The sequence below is a fragment of the Theropithecus gelada genome, chromosome 3 (genome assembly GCF_003255815.1).
Source record: "Theropithecus gelada isolate Dixy chromosome 3, Tgel_1.0, whole genome shotgun sequence".
In the NCBI taxonomy this organism is placed as follows: Eukaryota; Metazoa; Chordata; class Mammalia; order Primates; family Cercopithecidae; genus Theropithecus; species Theropithecus gelada.
Window position 1 is genome coordinate 113517825 of NC_037670.1, and position 23997 is coordinate 113541821.

General features: G+C 40.5%; 1 protein-coding gene across 7 annotated transcripts in view; it reads right to left on the reverse strand.

Moving 5' to 3' along the window:
• Positions 1 to 18706: 18706 nt before the first annotated feature.
• The window catches only part of CLDN12 (claudin 12), a 13391-nt gene continuing 8100 nt past the window's right edge, over positions 18707 to 23997 (reverse strand). For 4 of the 7 annotated variants that reach the window (XM_025378506.1, XM_025378507.1, XM_025378511.1 and 1 more), the window contains exon 3: positions 18707 to 22008. In XM_025378506.1, coding sequence (XP_025234291.1) covers positions 21241 to 21975 — 735 coding nt within the window. In that variant the 5' untranslated portion in view covers positions 21976 to 22008 and the 3' untranslated portion in view covers positions 18707 to 21240. Of the gene's footprint in view, positions 22009 to 22588; positions 22644 to 23997 lie in introns of all 7 variants that reach the window. The other 3 variants (XM_025378508.1, XM_025378510.1, XM_025378509.1) reach the window with 2 other exon arrangements.

A 23997-nucleotide genomic window follows, 5' to 3' on the forward strand; every position in this document is an offset into this window, starting at 1 on the left:
TGAGCTTATGTGGATCTTCTCTATTCTTTTCTTGACTAATCTTGCTAATGGTCGATTTATTTTGTTTATCTTTTCTTTCCCTTTTTTTTTTTTTTTTTTTTTTTTTTTTTTTTGAGAAGGAGTCTCACTCTGTCGCCCAGGCTGGAGTGCAGTGGTGCAATCTCAGCTCGCTGCAAGTTCTACCTCCCAGGTTCACGCCATTCTTCTGCCCCAGCCTCCAGAGTAGCTGGGACTACAGGTGCCTGCCACCACACCTGGCTAATTTTTTGTATTTTTAGTAGAGATAGGGTTTCACCATGTTAGCCAGGATGGTCTCGATCTCCTGACCTTGTGATCCGCCCACCTCAGCCTCTCAAAGTGCTGGGATTATAGGCATGAGCCACCGTACGCGGCCTTATTTTGTTTATCTTTTCAAAGAGCTTTTTGTTTCATTTATCTTTTGTATTTTGTTTTTTTGTTTGTTTGTTTGTTTCAATTTCATTTAGTTCTGCTCTGATCTTGTTATTTCCTTTCTTCTGCTGGGTTTGAGTTTGGTTTGTTCTCATTTCTCTAGTTCCTTGAGGTGTGAGCTTAGATTGTATATTTGTGCTCTTTCAGACTTTTTGATGTAGGCATTTAATGCTATGAACTTTCCTCTTAGCACCACTTTTGCTGTATCCCAGAGGTATTGATAGGTTGTGTCACTATTATTGTTCAGTTCAAAGAATTTTTAAATTTCCCTTTTGATTTCATTGTTGACCCAAAGATTATTCAGGAGCATATTATTTAATTTCCATGTATTTACATAGTTTTGAGGGTCCCTTTTGGAGTTAATTTATTTTATTCCACTGTGTTCTCAGAGAGTAGTTGACATAATTTTGATTTTCTTAAATTTAATGAGATTTGTTTTGTTGCCTATCACATGGACAATCTTGGAGAATGTTCCATGTGCTGATGAAAAGAATGTATATTCTGCAGTTGTTGGGTAGAATGTTCTGTAAATATCTGTTAAGTCCATTTGTAGTTTAAGTTCACTGTTTCTTTGTTGACTTTCTGTCTTGATGACCTGTCTAGTGTTGTCAGTGGAGTACTGAAGTCCCCCACCATTATTATGTTGCTATCTGTCTTATTTCTTAAGTCTAGTAGTAATTGTTTTATAAATGTGGGTGCTCCAGTGTTAGGAGCATATATATTTAAGATTGTGATATTTTCCTGTTGGACTGATCCTTTTATCTTTATATAATGTCCCTCTTTGCCTTTTTTTAACTGTTGTTGCTTTAAAGTGTGTTTTGTCTGATATAAAAATAGCTTCTCCTGCTCATTTTTGGTTTCCATTTGCATGAAATATCTTTTTCCACCTTTTTAACCTTAAGTTTATGTGTGTCCTTATTTGTTAGGCAGGTTTCTTGAAGAAAGAAGATGCTTGGTTTGTGAATTTTTATCCATTCTGCCATTCTGAATCTTTTAAGTGGAGGGTTTAGGCCATTTACCTTAAATGTTAGTATTGAGATGTGAGGTAATGTTCTATTCATCGTGCTAGTTGTTGCCTGAACATCTTGTTTGTTTGTTTGTTTTATCATTGTGTTATTGTTTTATAGGCCCTGTGAGATTTATGCTTTAAGGGAGTTCTGATGGTGGTGGCAGCCTATCTGGAGTGGCCACTGCGAGGACACCAGCTGCAGTGGGGGAGGTATGGCCAGGGCTGCACACTCTGCAGAGCTGGTGGGAACCAGGAACAGGTGATCCCAGCAGGAGCCCTGCACCTTATTGAGTTGGCAAGATTACAGCCCATGCTCCTGGGTGCAGCTGTATCCATCCAGCCACGGCTCCAGACCTAGGCATCATTGCATTCTCAGGGGCCTGGGAAGCCCCTGCCTCTGCAGGCTCAGAAGTGCCTGATCCGACTCCCTAGCCTCTCCCCACAGACGGTGCCAATCCTGGTGTGGAGCAAAGTTGCAGACAAACCCAGGTACTGTTGCAACCCCGCCAGGTATGTGTGCACTCAGGGTTGTGCTGACATGCCAGCCCCCTGCTACCTTGGCCCTGTCCAAACTTTGGGTGCTAAAGAGCACAGAAGGAAGGTCAGGGGGCTGAGGGAAGCTTGGCGCAGGCCTGCAGGCACCCCTGGGCATAGACAGCCTGAGTGCTGTGGGTGGTATGTTAATGGTGGCAAGATGTAGACAGTTTCCTAGGTGAGAAGGGGCAGGTCGCTAGTGAAACCCCATCCTTAAGTTAGGGACAGTCTGAAGCCTGGGGGTTAGGCTGCCAGTTCTGGGTGGAGTTCATGACCCAGAGTGAGAACTTCATTGACACCCTTCAGCCAATAAGATGGCCTGCCCATGGCTGCACATGGACCAATCAGCATGCACTTCCTCCATTCTGAGCAGATAAAAACCCCAGACTCAACCAGACTCAAACACCGGTTGAGACAATCTGCCTGTGAATAGGAGCTACCAACTTTGGGTCTCCTGAGAGCTGTTTTGTTGCTCAATGAAGCTCCTCTCTGCCTTGCTCACCTTCCAGTAGTCCATGTAACCTAATTCTTCCTGGACATGAGACAAGAACTCAGGACCTGCCAAACAGTGGAAGTGAAAGGAGCGGTAACACGTTACTGCCTGGCTCAATGAGCTGCAGGCAGTGACATGTTCCTGAATTATGGGAATGAAGAGTGGCAACCCTTCTGCATTCCCTGAGCCAGAGCTGCTGTAACACTATAGCCCTCCCACTCTTTGCCAACGCCAGGTGGCGCCCCACACAATGGGAAGCAGCAGCAGGGCTGGGCCAGTCCAGGAGTCATGGGCTAGAGGGAGATGGTAGGACTGAAAGAGCTGTAACACAAATAGGCTGAAGCATGCCCCCACAAAACATCTCCCTGCTCACTGTGCTGTGCATGACAAGAAGGAGAGAAGAAATGCAGCCCTTCTGGGAGCCCAGACCTCAGGGCTTCTCAAGTCATGGTTGTGACATGCTGTAACACCCTCTTTGGAGCTCTGTGGTTTTTGGCGTCTCCGAGCTTTCAGGTCCCACTGCGTTCCCCTTGTCTAGATACTGGTGCCCAGAGCAGATGCCACTTGCAGTACATCTGGTCCAGCCACAGCCTCGCATGGAGCCAGTGTCTGTGCCAGCACCTGAAGCTGTTCACCCTGCCACAGCAGCCAGTGCACCTGGTTGTGGGCAGTGGCTGGAACCTGTGCTCATTCACTCACACACTCCTTCCTGCTCCATGCCTGGCTCGCCCTTGGGAGGCTTGGGATCTGAGCCAGTAGTGTGAGCTGATTGCAGCCTGCTGAGCCAAAAAGGCATGAGCAAAACTCAAGCAGAAGCACCACCAGCCACAGAGGTTTCTGGCTGGTGAAGTGACATCGTAAGGATCCTGTGACAGTTCATTTTGGGTGTATTTTGAGGTTTTGTTTCAATATTTAGAACTCTTTTAGCATTTCCTTTACTGCTGGCTTGGTAGTGGTGAATTCCCCCAGGATTTGTCTGAAAAACACTTATCTCTCCTTCATTTATGAAGCTTACTTTTACTCAATACAAAATTCTTGGCTGATAATTATTTTGTTTAAGGAGGCTAAAGATAGGATCCCAATTCCTTCTGACTTGTAGGGTTTCTGCTGAGAAATCTGCTGTTAATCTGATAGGTTTTCCTTTATAGGTTACCTGATATTTTTGCCTTATAGCTCTTAAGATTCTTTCCTTTATCTTGACTTTAGATAACTTGATGACTCTGTGCCTAAGTGATGATCTTTTTGCAATGAATTTCCCAGGTGTTCTTTGTGCTTCTTGCATGTGGATGTCTAGATCTCTATTATTCTCAATTATTCCCTTAAATAAGTTTTCCAAACTTTAGATTTCTCTTCTTCCTCAGGAACGCCAATTATCCTTAGGTTAGGTCATTTAACATAATCCCAAGTTTCTTGGAGGCTGTGTTCATTTTTAAAATTATTTTTCTTTATCTTTGTCAGATTGGGTTAACTCAAATGCCTTGTCTTTAAGTGCTGAAGTCCTTTCTTCTACTTGTTTGATCCTATTGTTGAAACTTTCCAGGGTATTTTGAATTTCTCTAAGTATGTCTTTCATATCTAAAAGTTGTGATTGTCTTTTCTTTTATGATATCTATTTCTCTCTTTCTCATCCATATTCTGTATTTTTTTAAAATTTGTTTAAGTTGGTTTTCACCTTTCTCTGGTACCTCCTTGAGTAGCTTAATAATAAACTTTCTGGATTCCTTATCCTGTAAGTCGGAGATTTCTTCTTGCCTCGAATCCATTGCTGGAGAGCTAGTGTGATCTTTTGGGAGTGTTATAGAACCTTGTTTTGTCATATTACCAGAATTACTTTTCTGGTTCCTTCTTATTTGGGTAGACAGTTTCAGTAGAAAGATCTAGAGCTCAAGGGCTTCTGTTCAGATTCTTTTGTCCTAGAGGGTGATCCCTTGATGTGAAGCTCTCCCCAGTCCCCTAGGAATGGGGCTTCCAAAGAGCTGGACTGCAGTTATTGTTATTGCTCTTCTGGGTCTAACCCCCCAGTAGGGCTACCGGGCTCCAGGTTGGTGCTAGGGTTGTCCGCAAAGAGTCCTGTGATGTGATCTGTCTTCAGGTCTCCCAGCCATGCATACCTGCTCCAGTGGAGGTGGCAGGGGAGTAAAGTAGACTCTGTGAGAGTCCTTGGTTGTAGATATGTGTAGTGTGCTGGCTTTCTCAAATGCTTGTTATGCTAGCAGTGAAGTTGTCATGTGGACAGACTCAGGACTTCTGGTTAGCCAGGGTGTTGCACATGGTGGAATTAGCTGTTGTCTTCTCCTTCTTTGGACTGAGGTTGTTCTGTTATGAGTTGTAATGGCTTGAGTTGGTTGGCCTCCAGCCAGGAGGTGGCTCTTTCAAGACAGCACCAGCTGCAGTAGTAGGAGGTGGATACAAGCTTCCCCTACATTGCCTAGGATAAGTACTCCGGTTTCTCAGGCCATGAGCAAGGCAATAGAGCTCCCACCAGTTTATGTATTTTGTCTTCAGCTAGCAGGGTCAGTAAAGAAATACCATCAGGTTGGGGCAGAGTTAGCCAGGTCTGAGCTTAGGATCTTCTTGGGCGAGGCTTGCTGCAGCCACTGTAGGGGATAGAAAGGTGGTTTTCAGGCCAGTGGAGTTATATTCTCAGAGAGATTATGGCTGCCTCTGCTATGTTATACAGGTAGCCAAGGAAGTGGGAAAAAGTCGGTAGTGACAGACTTCACCCAACCTCCACACAGCCAGCAAGGCTAATCTTACTCCCATTGTGCCTGGCCAACAGCACTGAATTTATATCCAGGTAGTTAGCGAGCAGGGCTGAGATCTTGCCCCAAGGCTACAAGCCTCCCTGCTGAGAAAGCAAGCAGGGCTCTCAGGCCTTGCCCTCCCTGCCTGCCTATTCCTTTGGTTGTGCCTCCTGTGTTTGTATCTGCACTTCCCGTCTGTACCCCTGGATTCTGCTTAGGAAAATTTGTGCTCATTCGAAATTATTACAAAGTTCAGCTAGAAGCTTCCTTCATCCTGTGACCCGTCCCCAGTTCTGCTAGCTGCCTTCCCCAAGGACCCCTGTGAGATAAAGCTGGGGACCAGGAATACCTACAGGGCTCTTCTCGCTGCTGCTTCTACTTTTATATTTCACTCAGCTCCCTAAAGCTGTTTCAGCTCTAGGTAAGGTTAAATCCTCCCATGATCTGGATATTCAGGTTCCCCAGTGGGGATGTATATTCAGAGGCAGAGTTTTCCCCTCTCACATTTTGGGAACTTACCATTTTCAGTTATCTTGCAGAGTTTGCAGCGGCAAGCCCCTTCCTTCCTTCCTTCCTTCCTTCCTTCCTTCCTCCCTCCCTCCCTCCCTCCCTTCCTCCCTTTTCTTCCTCCCTTTCTTTCTTTTTTTTTTTTTTTTTTTTGACAGAGTCTCATCTTGTCGCCCAGGCCGGAGTGCAATGATGCGATCTCAGCTCACTGCTACCTCTGCCTCCCGGGTTCAAGTGATTCTCCTGCCTCAGCCTCCCTAGTAGCTGGGATTACAGGCGTGTGCCACCACACCTGGCGAATTTTTTGTATCTTTAGTCGAGACAGGGTTTCACCATGTTGGCCAGGCTGGTCTCAAACTCCTGACCTGGTGATCCGCCCACCTCGGCCTCCCAAAGTGCTGGGATTACAGGTGTGAGCCACCGGGCCCAGCCAAAGTCGCTTCTTTCAAAGGGTCTGTGAATTCTTTGTTTTCCTGGTATGTTCCTGCAGTGGGTCTTGGAGCAAAAGTTCACAATATGAGTCTCCACACCTGCTTTTTCCATTCAAGTGGTAGCTGCATGTTAGTTCTGTCTCCTATCGGCCATTTTCTTAATGTCTTCTTATCCTTTGCATATTTTTGACATCTTTTCTCATCAGTACAGATACCTACACTCAATGTTTTTAATAGCTATACTTAAATTTACCAATCTCCTTTACATTGCTAGGGTAAGAATAAAGTCAAATTCCTGCCTACCCTATTTCACTAAAATGCTATTAATAGATAGATGAAAGACTTAAATGTAAAAACTAAAACTAAATAACATACATGATTATGTTACATAAATAAACATACATTATTTTTAATTTTTGTCCTCTGGGAGAGGATGTATTAGTCCCTTCTGATGCTGCTAATAAAGACATACTCGAGACTGGGTAATTTATAAAGGAAAGAGGTTTACTGGACTCACAGTTCACATGGCTGGGGAGGCCTCACAATCATGGCAGAAGGTGAAGGAAGAGCAAAGTCACGTCTTATATGGCAGCAGGCAAGACAGCAATCATCAGATCTCATGAGACTTATTCATGACCATGAGAACAGTATGGGAGAAACCACCCCCACGATTCAATTATCTCACCTGGTTCTGTCCTAGACACGTGGAGATTATTACAATTCAAGGTGAGTTTTGGATGAGGACACAGCCAAACCATATCAGAGGAGATGGACATTTTAAATATGACATGAAACTAAAACTATAAAGGAAAATACCACTGGACACAGTGGCTCACACCTGTAATTCCAGCAATTTGGAGGCAGGAGGATTACTTGCGCCCAGGAATTCCAGACCAGCCTGGATATCATAGTGAGATCTTATCTCTACTAAAAATTAAAAAAAAAAACATAGCTGGGTGTGGTGGCACACACCTGTAGTCCCAGCTACTTGGGAGGCTGAGGTTGGAGGATCGATTAAGCCTGGGAGATTGAGGCTGCAGTAAGCTATTATCATGCCACTGCACTCCAGCCTGAGCAGCTGAGTGAGGCTCTGTCTCAACAACAACAAAAAAGTAAAATCCTGATATACCTGACTGCATAAACATTAAAATCTTTACAAAGCAAAAAATAATCACAAAGCAAACTAAGAAAAATATTTTCAATGCAAATGACAGTAAATTTCTTCAATATGCAAAACCCTTTTACAAACAAAAAAGATGCTTATGAACCAGTAAATCTTTAAAAAATGGGATGAATATGTATGTTGGCACTTCACTGATAAATAAATACAAATGGCCAAAGAAAATAAAAAACAAAGAAAGAAAGAAAGAAGGAGAAAAATGGCGGAGCAGAGGTGGGGGAGTGTGGGAGCCGTAAAAAGATAAGCTGTCTCACTCATTAAGAAATAAAAACTAAAACAAAAATTAACATATTTGATAATACTCATCATTGGGATGATGAGAAGAAATATCACAGAAGTTCCAACTGGTGCAACCTGCTTGGGAGGGTGAATTGGCAATATCAGCATTTGAAGTACACATATCCTTTCACTCAGAAACTCTACTTCTCCATCTTTATCTCATATAATTAAGTATATAAAAATTTATGTACAAGGATATTTATTACAGTATTTGAATAGCAAGTTCTCATATTTAAGTGAATTTAGCTAAGGAAAATAGCATATGAAACCATTCCGTGGCCTTACTTAGGTTAGCCACTAGATGTCATGATAGTTCCACAGAAATAAAGCTATAGCCAGGTGTGTAAATCAAATTGGGAAACTGGAAAGAACTTTTGTTATGTAGTCCTTCACTTTAAAATAATTGGTGCTTATACATGCCACCCAGCACAACTCTAAACCAAGAACAGTTTGCCACATCACAAAATGATCTTCAAAATGCCTTTTAGATATCATAAAGAAATCTTAAGTGAGTTTTCATATGCTTGCATGAGGCTCTTAAAAACGCTAAAATTGGGTACGTTCATATGGTGTGATCTGGGGGTTTTCAGGGGGAACTCAGGTTTCAGAAAGTCTCACCTCTAACATGTTTGTCACCTGAAATTCCACCACTGAAGATTCATCGTGGGGAGGTTAAAGTTTCCAATCTTTAGAAGTGGCATTTTTTTTTAATGTTTTTATATAGCTTTAAAAAAACTTTGGCTTCAACCATCCCTATAGGAGTGGAATTTTAAACTGTAAAATATATCTGGGTGGAGTGACCCCCTCAAGTACTACTGCTGAATCGTTTTAAAGATTCGTTGGGTTTTAAACAAGAACGAGGCCCATGGTGAATAAAATATAAGACAGATGCCCATGAAAAGGGACAGGGTGGGTGACAGCGCACTAGGAAGAGGTGGCTTTAGCCTGGGCTCTGGTGTCCACTCTGGTGTCCCTTAAGCTAAATATGACAAAACTCAGTGTGACCTTACTACTGAGAAATGTAAAAACATGAGAAAACCTAAGGCTCTAGATAACATTCAGCTTATCAAAATTCATATCATCACAGATACTTCCCAATGCTCTCATATAGAGTTGCATATTTTATGTTGATGTAAAACAAATCATCACAAACATATGAGGAAACAGATATCACTTATTTGCTCCTGTACTCATAATAAACTCGTCATTAAAGCAAGCATTCAAACCAAATCCACATTTAGTTTCTGATTAAGAAGTTCTAAATATAAGAATTGCATGTAGACGTAGGGCTAAATAAATATTTGGCCATAAAATAATTTTTTTAAAGAAAAAAGTAGGTGATATAGATTAAACAGGAAAGTGAATCAATAGTGTTAGGTGATAACATTTAGCAGCAGTTGCTCATTAACTTAGTTTTATATCGAGATAAAATAAAATAATGACAATGAACAGGGTAGAAAAGTCCTCATCTTGGCAAATGATGATGTGGAATACCAAACTTGAAGACACAGCTGTTTTTTAGACATCTTCCACTTGAAAGAAATTGTATGAACAGAGTAACATGTATAACAGTGTTTATTTTTTTATTCGTATGAATTTATGAGGTACAAGTGTAATTTCGTTACACAGATAGATGTTGCAGTGGTAAAATCAGGGCTTTTAGGGTATCCACCACCCAAATGATGTATATTGTACCCATTAAGTAATTTCTCACCATTCATCCCCCTTCCACTCCCCCACCCGTCTAAGTCTCTATTGTCTACTATTCCACATTCTATATCCATGTATACACATTATTTAGCTCCCACTTGTAAGTGAGAACATGTGGGATTTGACTTTCTGTGTCTGACTTGTTTCACTTAAGATAATGACCTCCAGTTCCATCAACATTGCTGCAAAAGACACTTCATCCTTTTTATGGCTGAATAGTATTCCACTGTGTATATATATATATGTTATTTATAGATACCAGTAAATTCCTAATATTTTCTGTCCATGGAGAATTCTACAATTTTTAAAGCAGGTTTATATGTTATTTTATTTTTTCATGAAGAATTATTTTTTTGTGTTGACATAAAATTTTTTTCTAGTCTATCTTAATGAACTAAATTACATAGTCTTTAGCCTTAGGAATTTCAAGATGAGGAAAGTAAGTCTGACTATTGAGTTTTGGACAAATTTTTATCTAAAAAATAGAATGGCATAAGTGCCCAGTGTCCTCTCCCCGATCCCTGACCTGGGAGCAGAACACTTACAGCTCTGGCATACATCTCCATAGGGTGGACACGGAGGGTAACTGATGAAATATAAAGGTTCTTCCTGGCCCATAACTCACATGTGTACATTTCATATTTCCTGTCCTAGAATTGAAAGGTTAGGGTGTGTCTTCAACATGATGGAAGAACAGTGCAGTAGTTCCAGGCTGGGATGAGGGTTGGTTCTTTTTAATGTGTCTCCTCCACCTACCCCAACTGCTGTCCAACACAGTGGAGCCAACTTTTTGTTGGGCTCTTCCTTTGAGGCTATCATATCAGAAGTTGTTAATTCTCATTCCTATTTTGCTCTTAAAATCCTAGAAGTTGGTGTAGGCCTTAAAACTATTGATTCAATTACTTTATCTTAATTAGCATGGCCAGTTTAACCAGAAAATGCTTATTGTTATATTCTATTCCCTTGGATTCATAATGCATTTTGAATGAAAACGTACTCATTACCCTAATCCAAATATTAGTATGGACTTGGCACCTGCTTTTCTTTCTGGGGAGACGAACCATATACAAAGGAATATTCTAAAACACAATATGACACCTGATTCACCATCTTCAATCCTAGCCCCTAAATTAGGTCACAGTAAGCCAGAACTTAAAGAAAAACCCACTGCACCCTCACAATCACACTTTGAAAGAAGATGATTATTGTTCTCAACTGACAGTTGTGGAAACCGAGAAATGAAGTTTTCAGACACCTACTCAAAGTTGCCCAGCTAGTAAGACAAAGACCTGAAACCACAGAAATCTCAGTTCTTCTGACTTCATGTGATCTCTGTTGCATCCTACTTGAAAATGATGTGAGAGATACTGCCCGATGTCATATGTATGTGCATCTCTCAACCAACAATCTGGATGTGTTTTCTCTTCAAGTCTACTAAGGTAGTGGAATCACTTCCTCCACCATGTACACTTCCATGTACAATTGATCTTCACTATTTGTGCATTCCACATTTGCAAATTTACCTACTCACTAAAATGTATTCGTAGCTCCCAAATCAATACTCACTGTACTTTCATGGCCACTCTTGGACATGCGCAGAGCCACAGAAAACTTGAATGGCCTGATGTGCATGTTCCCAGTTAAGGCCTAAGATGGTGATACTCTGTCTTCACTTCAGCTCTCATATCAAAAACAAGTGCCACATTTTTCATGTTTTTGTACTTTTGGTTGGTGATTTTGTTTAAAATGGCCCCCAAGCAGAGTTTGGAAGTGCCGTCTTAGTGTTCCTAAGCAGGGGAAGACTGTGATGTGCCTTACAGGGAAAATGTGTGTATTACATAAGCTTCCTTCAGGCATGAGTTATAGTGCTATTGGTTATGAGTTCAATAATAATGACTCAAGAATATACATTAAATAAAGCATCTTTAAACAGAAACACTCATAAAACAAGATTATGTACTGGCCAACTGATGAAAATGTTGTGACCAAAGATTGTGACTTAACCCTGAATCTCCTCTAAGAACAATGGTTCGGTGCTTGCTTATTCAGTATGCATACCTACTTTACAGAAAATAATGACAATGAATGACAATGAATAACAAGAATAGGCTATATTTAGACACAGTGTCATGGGCATTGGTTTTGAGGTACATCATCTCAACCCTGTGTAATGTCAGGGCCTGTCTTAGCTCCCTATCCTCTCCCCACAATAGGGACTACTTCAGCCCATCAAGGTAGTACTTAGAGTTTGGGTTTGGTAAATTGGTGCTCCAATATCACTCTACCTTTGGAAGTAATAAACAAGGAAGTAAGTTTCTCTGACTGCAGCTATTTGGGGGCTGGAATAGACCCGCTGCTTTGACAGTGGGAAGAGTGGAAACATCCTTTCTCCAGGCTATCAGAAAGGGCATCATGTATTTTAAATTGTGTATTTTAGTCACATTAATATCTTCTTAAAAGAATTGGGAAAATTCATTGACTTACTTGTTTCTGGTATGGAATCATGAAAAACAACTACCTTACAAGAAGCAGCTAATATTTAAGAGGATTGTTAATTTTCTTGGTCTCTACTTTGGCTGCAACTGCAATAAGAAGCCATGAGAATTCTGGCAACAGTGATAGCTGTGGCAATGTAAGTCCACAGCTTCCTGTAAGATGTAAAAGAGAGAGCTGCTTTTCTAAAGAAAACATATTTTTCTTATTTTTATGACCAGCACTAACATCAACTGGGATTCAATATACAGACTTGGCTTTTATGAATAATTGCAGTGAAGCCAGGTGTACTGTTCTAGACACTTTACCTGCATTCCTTCAAAACAGTGTCTAATCCTCACAATAACACCAAGAGGTAGACGGCATTGTCCTAATTGCAGATGAAAATCTGAAGTTCAGAGGATAATTTTCCCATTGTGTAGTAAGAGGCAGTTTAGATGGAATTCCAAGCCTGCCTACCTCCAAAGCTGGTGTGTTGCCTTCCCCAGAGCACACTGACACAGGATGAGCTACATAATTTGTGGAGCTCACTGAAAAATGAAAATGCAGGATCACTTGTTCAAAAATTAAGAATTTCAAGAAACCCACCACAGAATATTAAAACAAGAGCAGAGCCCTTCTGAGTGCTGGGTTCTCTGTGACTGCACAGGCCACATGCCCATGAGGCCGACCCTGCCCTCATGTCACCATACCAGCCAAAAGCACAGATCCTGCAGGAGTTGGGGCTGTATGCAGGGGAATGATTCTATTTGCCCTTGGTGTGATCTGTGTCTATGCCACAGTGGAAACATTGCTAATTTCTCTTGGCAGTCTGAGTGCCTTTGCCTCTAACAAAGATTTCAGAGGCATCTGCAGAAACAAAATAAACACATAAACATAGAAAGACAGGCTGCCAGTCTCTTGATAGGTGACTGACAACGGCAGGGATTTTAAGTAAAAAATCAGGATAAGACCATTTTTTTTTTTTTTTGCCATTTTTTTCTTTCTGAAACATCTTTAAAATTTTAATTCCTGGCCGGGCGCGGTGGCTCACGCCTGTAATCCCAGTATTTTGGGAGGCCAAGGTGGGCGGATCATGAGGTCAAGAGATCAAGACCATCCTGGCTAACATGGTGAAACCCCTTCTCTACTAAACAAAAAACAAAAAACAAAACACACAAAAAAATTAGCCGGGCGTGGGTGGCAGGTGCCTGTAGTCCCAGCTACTCGGAAGGCTGGGGCAGGAGAATGGCGTGAACCCGGGAGGCGGAGCTTGCAGTGAGCCGAGATTGTGCCACTGCACTCCAGCCTGGGGGGACAGAAGGAGACTCCGTCTCAAAAAAAAAAAAATTAATTCCTTTATTTCTTTAACACTGATATGCTTTTGTTCTGTGAATAAATTGATTTTTTGCTCATCATTCTTTCACAATATCACTCCTAAGGGCACAGAATTTCATTTGGAGCCGAACTAGATAATTCTCATTTGCCACAAGGTGTTGGGATTTCCTTAATTCCTGCTCTGTTCCCTGCCAAAGCTAGCTTAAGTCCATTGGCATTGTGGGGGAAAACTTAACAGTCTCTCCGTATTTCACTAGCATTTTATGGCTTTCTCAACCTTAGTGCCTGACAAGTTGTACAGGATGAGAGGGGAGAGAAGCAGCCTGAAAACAGCAGAAGGGCAAAAGGCATCCATTCCTTCACTTCAGTCACATTTTCTTCCATGAACTTCTTTTATTCCCAACCAAGGAGCTCAACTGTCCTTAGGCTGCTTCCTTTGAAGTCTAAAGCCATCAGATTCAGCCAAATGTTGGGAAAACAATCAGATTAAATTCACTATACTGAAATGTCAGTACAATTCAGCTTCCTTCTCCCAACCCTTATCTCACAACCACTGCTATGGGCTTTTATCTTGCTATTTATTATTATTATTTTAATTGACATATAATAATTGTACATATTTATGGGATACAGTGGGATATTTTGAACATGTGTACAATGTGTAATGATCAAATCAGGGCAATTAGCATATCCATCACCTCAAACATTTATCATTTCCTTGGGTTGGGAAGATTCAAAATCCTCTCCTCACTATTTGAAAATATACAATAAAATTATTGTTAACTCTGGTTACCCTGCAGTGCTATAGCAGGAGGAATAAGCTGTAGTGTTCTGCTGCTACTGGAGGGAGGCATCACTTCAATTCAACTGCCTAAAATCTTGGAATCAGCTATTTCCGCTCCCAGCTGAGAAACTATCAGTTGTATCTTCTTAAAGGGTTGGCCCTAGATACAACTGGCTAGTTGGATAAAAACTAACAGATGATGTATTTTTTATAGAATTGGTTTATTCGTTCCTACTAACCATATGACAACATAACCACTATGTGTATCATTGATTTGACTGCAAATGTGTTTATCTTCTATTCCAAACCCCAGGTATGACCAGTGTTCGGTTTATTGCTTTGGTAACAATAGCAGCCATTCATACCTAACCAAAATTAGGAAGAACTCTGCTCCCAATCTAAGCTCAGATCTTCCCTTCTCCCTACCTTCAGATTAAGTTGTTTCACCACATTATAGCAATAGTCAGCACCTTCCAAGGGAATCTGAGATCATGAGAAAGAGCTTTTCTGATATGCAGCAAGGAAAGCTCACAGTACTTATAGCATAAATACTCCTCAGGATTGATCCCCTGCAACTGCTCTGTGCTCTTTGCATTAGTTATCTACTGCTGCATAACAACCTCCCCCAAATTTAGCAGCTTAAAACAACAATAAGAATTGTTTCATCCAATTTGTGTGGGTCAAGAAGGTGGGAGGGCTTAGCTGAGTGATGCTGGTTTTCAGTCTCTCACTCTGGTTGCATTCAAGACATTGGCCAGGGTTGCAGTTATCTAAAGGTTTGGTTGGGGTTAGGGAAATTCACTTCCAAAATGGCTTTCTTACATGGGTGGCAAATTGGTACAGATTGTTGGCAGAAGGTCTCAGCTCTTCCTATGTTAATCCTATAGCTGTGTGTGTCCTCACAACATTGTGGCTGGTTTACCCCAGAGTAAGTGATCCAAGAGAGAACAAAACAGAAGCTATGTCTTTTATGATCTGTAACCTCAGAAGTCACACATCATAATTTCTGCAAAATCCTACTGGTAACACAGCCTGCTCAATGGGAGAAGAAAATACACAGGGTATGAATATCAGGAAGCAAGATCACTGGGTCCATCTTGGAGGCTAGCTACCACATTCATCATGCCACTCTTTCTATAATAATGAATAATAGAGAAAACAGATATTCTTGGAATAATACAGGAAACAGATATTCCTTGAATAAGAAATGTGACCAATTTAGTCACAGAAAAGGGATATTTCCCGTTATTATTAAATTCACTTTTCTTTACACGTTTGTCTTGTGAGATATTGTTAGTGTCAATAATCACCAACAGTCTTATCATCTCTGGGCACAGTGAAAAAATTCTTCTCCTAGACAACTCATGTCTCTGTGCTTAGACTGTTCTAAGATATAGCTGCCAAATTTTATTTTAAGTATGGGAGAAACTAGGTATCAGTTGCATTTTTTTTTCTGTTTTGAGATGGGCTTGCTCTGTCACTCAGGCTGGAGTGCAGTGGTGCGATCTCGGCTCACTGCAACCTCTGCCTCCCGGGTTCAGGCGATTCTCCTGTCCTCTGCCTCCTGAGTAGCTGGGACTACTGGCACATGCCATCACACCCGGTTTTGTATTTTTTAGTAGAGACGGGGTTTTGCCATGTTGGCCAGGCTGGTCTTGAACTCCTGACCTTAGGTGATCCACCTGCCTCAGCCTCCCAAAGTGCTGGGATTACAGGCATGAGTCACCGCGCCTGGCCTCAGTTGCATTTTATTAGGATCGTTCTGCAGCCTTGTGTATAGGATAAATTTGTGGTAGGGTAGGAGAGCAATATTGGAGACAGAGAGACCTGTTAAGAGGCTATTTCAGATAGCCCCTTTATCACAGATAAAGTTTTACAACTCTCAGCATTCCTATGATTTCTCATTTCCTCATTAGTTAACCTGAATCTGAGCAAACGTGTCTTGCCTAAGCAGTGGTGTGCCAGTAAATGTTTAACAGTCAGCTCTCAGGAAAAGGCAAAGCAAAGCCCTAACTTGTAGCATTTAAAAATTTCTAGAGCATAAGTACTTTCACCCTGACCAATTCCAAGCAACCAATATGATGTCACAGGTTGGGGGATTGGGAAGAGATGTACACACTGGTTCTTGGGGGCCAGTACCACTTGGCTCCAGCACTCCACTAATACCTTTGAGCTCTTAAAGCAGAAGCAGCAGGAGAAGCAGGTTAGCAGTTCTGGAACACAAGGGACCAGTTGAGTCTCCGCCCTCATCCACATGGCCAGCAAAGGTGAAGATGGGCTCACCCCAGAGAAGGGCTACCAGGGCCTGGGGGTTCCCTGCAGCAGCCTCCTGGTGCTAAACTGCCACCTGGATCTTCCACACCACAAGATTATCTTTTGAAAGTGAGGTCAAGAAAGGGGGCATGGAGAGAAAGGCAAAAGTTACTTAAAAATTTAAGTGAGTTACCTAGATTTATTTACTAGATTCACTTTCAACAATTTGAGAGTGAACCTTGGGAACAAGGCCACTAGGTATTATATAATGTAAAGTATCAATAATGTCTTTTCTCTTAATGAGAAGCGGTGCCTTTTTTTCTATAAAGCAAAATCCTGGAGATATGAGCACATATTCCATCTTTCTAAAGAGGATTTTGGTTAATAAGATCACCCCAAAATCATGATTACTAGACTTTTGCTAAGAGGTCCAGTCACACTGGGTTTTTCATATAAGAAAAAGGTTCTTGTCTTTTCTTCTCATCCCCCATCTTGCTATCTTCCCCAAATTTTGCTGAATACAATTTTCTATAGAACAGTCTGAAAAGTTGGCCTATTTTGAAACAAAATACAACAAACCGACCTAAATCTCCCTTTAATAGCAGACTTGGATATGAACACTAGGCAGGATATAGATGTGCTTTTTCTCCCCAAGTCCCACAATCCTGCAGTGAGGTTTAAAGGGCTTTCTTGCATGCTATGGCACTGACACAGAAGCTGGCTGGGCTGGAGGGGTAATGAGCCACCCAGCAGGTACAAGGTGAATGAGCCTCTCCTGGAAAGGGTCCTCTAGTGTGTGTGGGGTAACGTGAATATGCTTTCAGATTGAAGACACTGCTAACCAACAGAAATGGAACAGCTAATTAAGTTCCCATCCAGTCCTGTATTTCTGTGACTTTGATGTACAACTCTTCTGCAGGGACTTTTTGGTTTTTCAGGACAGATGATCCGACAAATTCTTTAAAAACATCTCTCCTAAAATAGTTTATTTTATAAAATATTTTGGAGATAGGACTACATTTTTATGCATTTTTCTAAAAATGAAGAGATACGAGATCAGGATAGAGAAGGAAACAAAAAGCAAAAATGGGACCAGTGAGCTGCATGTTTCAAGATTAGACTCAGGCAAGACCTCAGAAATATGGTGGCCTTTTCCTTGCATCATATAAGGAAGTGCATGTTGTTGCTTTTTCTTATTATTGGCGACAAACTTGATCACTCAGCTAAGGTTGCCAAGTTTATCCACTATGAAGTTATTTTCCTCTCTGAAATTAATAAGCCATTTTGTACTTTGAGACTAAGTAAATATCTTGCCTCTCATACAAAATTCAGTCAATTAGTTTTAACCCCATTGATGTTTTTCTCATTTTTTTCTCTACTTCTTATTTGGTATTTTACTATAAGAAAGAACTTTTCTTTCTTCCATATTTATATCAGCATGGACATGTGGATTTGTATTTTATTCAATGAGTTATAACCCATTACTATCATTTATTTTGATGTTCAGATTGTCCCAGATTTGGCCAATGGGAGCACCTTCAATCTGGAGCCTGTGAAATTTGATAAGCTCCCACAATTCTTTGAGCATTTCCTCACTTTTTGGCAGAATAAGTCCACTCTGGACTGTTGTGCTTTAGTGTAACCCAGCTTGAAGTAGCTTCTGATTTCCAGTGCAACATATGGCTCGGCCATCTAACCAATAGAGCCACAGGTTTCAGTGAGAAGTGTATGTAAGAACTGCCCCAACACAGGTGTAATCCAAAACTATACGTTCATCACAGGTTTCAGAAATGTTGAGGTGACATGACTGTCACTTCTCCTGGTAACCTCGAGCTTTGATGAGTATGGAAAGCTCCCTCTACTTAACTGTTTGAGAACTGAACTCCCAGTCTCTAAGATCATAGGCTGAGAAAACTCCATTGATGAGGCAGTCTGGCCCACAAATTGTTTCTTTGCGGACTGCTTAAAAAAAAAAAGAAAGAAAAGAAGAAAAAAAAAAAAAAGCCCAGTGAACTATTAGGACCACAGGACCACTCGGACTACTCTTAGAAATGGATACAGTGTCTTGGCACTTGTGGAATAATAGTTCCATGTTTTCCAATTCCTTTCTAGTTCCTTTTCTGAAACAAACTCCCTGTCACCCAGGCTGGAATGCAGTGGCATGATCTCAACTCACTGCAACCTTCATCTCCCATGTTCAAGCAATTTTCGTGCCTCAGCCACTTGAGTAGCTGGGATTACAGGCGCACACCACCATGCCTGGCTAATTTTTTGTATTTTTAGTAGAGACAGCGTTTTACCACGTTGGCCAGGATGATCTTAAGTGTCTGACCTCAAGTGATCCGCCTGCCTTGGCCTCCAAAAGTGCTGGGATTACAGGCGTGAGCCACTGCACCCGGCCTTCGAGTTCACACATTTTAGGGCTTTAAATGGAAATGTCTTTTTCAATTTACATACATCTGAGAAACATTTCTCAAAATATTTCACCTTAAAACACTGAGGAAAAAAACAGAAGCAGAAACTTGTAAAAATACATCTTTTAATAAACATCAAGAAGTACAGTGCACTTTTATTGAGGTTTTACATTGTAGTTTACAGCAAACATACTATCCATTGTAGTGTGTATGTACAAGTAAAGTAAACTTAGGTTTTCTCTCCCATGGCTGGATAAACCAAATCTGATACATCCACATTTAAGGTGGTTTTCCAAGTTGGTTTCCATAAAAGGCCTTTAACATTAATAGGCTTTTAACAACAAAAAAGGTATCCCTCCCATCACAATGAGAGCTTGATGAGGGCTCAAAAGTGACTTCAAAAACTGTAAATAATTATTTTCCTTTGATGGCTTTAAAAATAGCTACTGATAGCAAATCAGAAACACTAAAGAAAAAAGATGATAAGGAAACAGCTGTTTGTCTAGTGAATCCATAATAAATACCAATATGAGGCTATAGAATACAAAGCCAAAAGATTCTTATAGGAAAGTTAATGTTTATATTTACAATCTCATGGACTAAAAAAAACTGTCTAATATGTTAATGACTGAGTCTACCTTTATTTAACATTGTTTATACACAACGACCCAAGGGATGGTAGAATTCTTGATCATTCTGGACAAAAGCATAGTGAGAGGGGACTGAAATTAACAAAAAGGGAAAATTAATATTAATCTCAAAATTCTACTCATTGCTGTCTTAAAATGATCAAGACTCAGCTACAGCTAAGAAAAATGAAAAGGATCAGAAGTGAAAGAAATCAAAAGCTAGTAATTTAAAAAATCATAACCTTGTGTGCTTTCTACTGACAGCATTTAAAAATGTATACAACTAGATTTATTTGCTATATATATATAAACTAGTGTTGGAATTAGGGGAAAAAGTACCAAATACAACTACACAAATACTAGAATCATATTCAGAATTGCAAAAAGGCATAATAATCTGTTTACCATATAACTAGCTGTTTGTAAAATCTGTAATGGTTAATAAAAAAATCCTTATGAATATAGTACTAATATGTAGCAAATTACACTAATTAAATAAGCAGCTCAAATTCATAAGGCTAAAGACCCAATATCCCTGAATTTCTAAGTGTTCATCTCAGTTTTAACATGGTTTTCATCTAATTGTTACCTCATCAAAAATAACTCCTCCATCCTTAATACATCATCATACTTTCAGAAGTGGAGAGGGAACAATTTCTCTACCACTTTTGCCCATTCTCATAAATCAATGCTATTACAAAATCTAGGCTAGCACAGGTGCCTTAAGGATACAATGGACTGAAGTAAACAGAATTTCAAGGTCCAGGATATTGTTGGTGTTGTACAATTTGTCTGTCTGCCAGAAAGTTGTGCCTCTGGTTGAAATATTCCTGGATCAATGATTAAGAAGTTAAGGCCAACTGCCAATGAAGTCAGACTATTCCCCAACCATCAGGTAACATTTTGATCTTCTCTATTAAAATGTCTTACTGGATGGGACCAGATCTCATACTTTTCATATATCCTCTATAGCACCTACTAAAGTGTTAGGCAGAGATATATGCTCAAGGAAATAATCAGTGACAGGGGTGGGAAATGAATCAAGGGTGAATGAATCAAGGTTATGGTAAAGCCATACCTTACATCACCCATAACTCAAAAGGCAGTCACCAGAGTAAATCTCTATTGTAGTCACTGAAGAACAGACTTCTTGTCCCCTACTAAATTATGTCTGAAAGAGAACAAATGATTATGGCCCTTTTATTTACTTCTCTTAGCCACTAAGAGATTGTATACGGGCATGAGTACTGCTTGATGGATGATATCTCCAAAAAAGGGTTTTCTGCCTCAGAGGAAACACGAACCTGTCATAAAGCACATTCTAATCCCAATAACACAATTTATGGAATCATTAATGTTAAAAATTATTATATGTTATTCATAAGTAGGTGATATTTAGAATGGTGGTCTTAGTCTAACATCATTTAAAATACATTTTACTTTTAAACACTGGCATGAGGTAGAAGAAAGTCACAAAAGAAAGTAATCTTCAATATACTGACACCTATTCATACAATTAGCCCCGAGAGAGAAGAGTTACAGCCTTAAGCTAGATTATTGACTACTATTAAAATATTACCCTTACCTGAAATAAATTTCTTATATTTGAAACTGCCTTTTCTTTGCAGTTAAAGGTATTATAGAAAAAGAAAAATACACACTGAAATATTCATGAAGATTGTATACAACAGCGTCTGCTAACCATGATTCTTTAACATGTTGCTCTAAATTACCTCAATTGTGATGCAGGCCTCTTCCACTTAAATAATTAATTAGATATCAATATGAAGGCTAAAATTCCTTCCAGTATAAGAAGCAAAATAAAAAAATTCACATTTAATATAATGTACTTCTCATAAAAACTAGCAGCACTTCATTCTACCAGGACATACAAATTTGGCTTCATTGATTGGTCAAAAACAAAGGAAAATGTATATAGGTCCAAAAGAGCTCCTTGCACAAGGGGAATGTGAGGCTACAAGAAGTTTTCTTTAACAATTAACTATTTCCCCATTAAGTGGTGTGTGAAACAACTGGAATGTCAATTTCAATGGCAGAGAGGCGAGAGCGTGCTGAATAGGGCTGTGAGTAAGTATGCATACTGGGTGGATGGGAGTACAGTGGTTGCCAGAAAGGAGAAGGCAAAGATTTGCATGTACAATACCAAATAAACAGTATAAGGGAAGTCATAAACAGGCCCCCAGCACTAGCAATAGTGACATACACTGCATAGTCAAATGAAAAGACTGGCTCAAACTTCTTGTTCAGATGGATGTTATAAAAGATGACCCAGATAGATGGGGAGAGGCTCACAGTACCTGCCAGGAAAAATAGCAGCCCAGCCACCAGGTGGCAACCCGCACTATTGACCAGACACTTGGCCAGTTTGATGTTGGGCACCGAGGACCTGAAGGCAGTGTTGCACATTCCAATCAGGCAGAGCAGCAGGGCACCCATGGCGATCAACATGCTGAGGGGTAGGGCAAACTGGAGGACACGCAGGTCCAGCTGGTCAACTGATGAGTACCAAGTAGTGTCGTACATCAGGCAGTCACTGCTCCCGTCATACCGGGCACATTTCACCCACAGGCCTGTGTAAACAGTCAGGTTCTTCTCGTTTCTGTTGAATGTGATCAATCGTAATTTTCTCCAGTTGGGAAGCAGAGTCCCTGCAAAGAGGCCTGCTACTGAGGCGATTCCACATAGGAAGGAAAGGACTGTGGCTGCGTGGACATCCCGACAGCCCATGGCAGGCAAGCTTGTGGAGTGCTGTCAGTCAGACTAGGGGGTGACACACAAGAGGATAAATCGTGAGGGGACAATAGCAGAACAGAGCAGGAAGGGTGGTGCCAACTGGCAAAACATTTAATGATGAAATGTCAATGCAAAGAGGGAAAGTCTCTCCCGTTTCCTCTCCGTACAATACAAATGTATATACATGCAGGTGTGTGTGACCTCAGAGCACAGGTACACACACATTTGGTTATTACTGACTGGGTAATGGAGCAACTAAAATCTTTAGTCATCAGTATTTTTCTTCAGAATTAAAAAACAACCAAGATAATGTTAAAATCTCTTACAATTACACCTTCAATCTTCTTGTTTGTCAATAATCGTTCTTTCAAAACACATATATCAAGCACTCTGTATATGTCAGGCACTCATATAGCAAGGGCGCACTCATCAATCGTCAGTTAGCTACAAACACCACAAATTCAGCCTCAAATGCTCATGCAGCAGGGGTGAAGGTGGCTCATAAAAGGCAAAGGTGTAGGGAAAGAAGCAGTACAGAACAGGGGAATGGTTGAGAGTCAACTCCTAGCAAGGCTGCTTGAATTCTAATCCCCGTCTCCTCACTTACTAGCTCACTGACCTTGGGCCAGATTCAGAACTTCCCTGTGCCTCATTTTCTTCATCTGTGAAATGGAAAGAATAACAGTGCCAACCTCGCAGGGTTGTTCTATGGGTTCAATGAGATAATATAATGTTGAGTGCTTAAAACATGTCTAGAACATAATAAATGCTACGCCAAGTGTTAACTACTTCTTAGCGTTCAGTGACCCAGCTCATCACTTGGCATCTGATGTGATGCCAAGCACAGCAGAGCAGTTCAAAGAACATTCATTGAATGAATGTTAAATAAGAAAAAGCAAACTGATCTCATTCCTATGTACTAGGCACACGAGGAAATTATAAAAAGTAAATGAGCTCATCTCCAATGAGTCAGTCAAATGAAAAGATGAGAACATTGGTCCCTGAAATTCTTCTGCTTAATTACTTCCTTGTTGATTCAAGATGACCCAAGTGCTTTTCAGGGAAATTTACAGCACTTGTTGGTTATTACTACTACTGTTCATATAAGATGAATGCAAACATTTTCATGTAATGACAACCTATTTCTATTAATGCTATTATAAGAAAAAAGGTCACCAGGCCTTTCATTACAAATTAAAAGGCTATGTTCTTTTTCTGTATATGACAAACTATAAAAAGCTTGCATTATATTCAGCTTTAATTTCCTCAAGGGTCTGATATTCACTCTCGAAGCAGGACTAAAATGTTTTTTCTCTGCCTTCTATAATACCTACTATGAGGAAATAGAGCAGACTACTTCAATAAGGTTTACTTTTTTTGGTCAGAGCATGATGAAGGGGCAAGGTTGAGAATAATTTTTATTTCTGTATACAGTTCCATCATCCTTTGCAGAATCAAATATTATCTGCTGGGGTGGTGAAGTTTTGTTTCTAAGTTTTTAGGATCAGAAAGACAATTATGACCAAAATGCTAGAAAGCTGGCTTAGAATGTGATTCTCATGAATTCCAGTGGAAGGGCACAATGTTCTTTAGAAAACAATGTTATTTGCATATTTAATCTAGTCATATAATACAGGAATAATTTTTTTTTTCTTTTTTTTTTTTTTTTTTTTGAAACAAGTTTTACCCTGTTGCCCAGGCTAGAGTGCAGTGACACAATCATGGCTCACTGCAGCCTTGACCCCCCAGGCTCAAGCGATCCTCCCACCTCAGCCTCCTGAGTAGCTGGGACCACAGGCACATGTCACTATGTTAATTTTTGTTTTTTGTTTTTTTGTAGAGGCAGGGTTTTATCATGTTGCCTAAGCTGGTCTCAAACTGTGCTCAAGCAATCCACCAGCGTCAGCCTCCCAAAGTACTGAGATTACAGCTGTGAACCAGCCCTCCTCCCTCCTTCCACCCCCCAATTCTTCTTCCCTTTCTTTTTTTTCTTTCTTTTTTTTTTTTTTTTTTTTT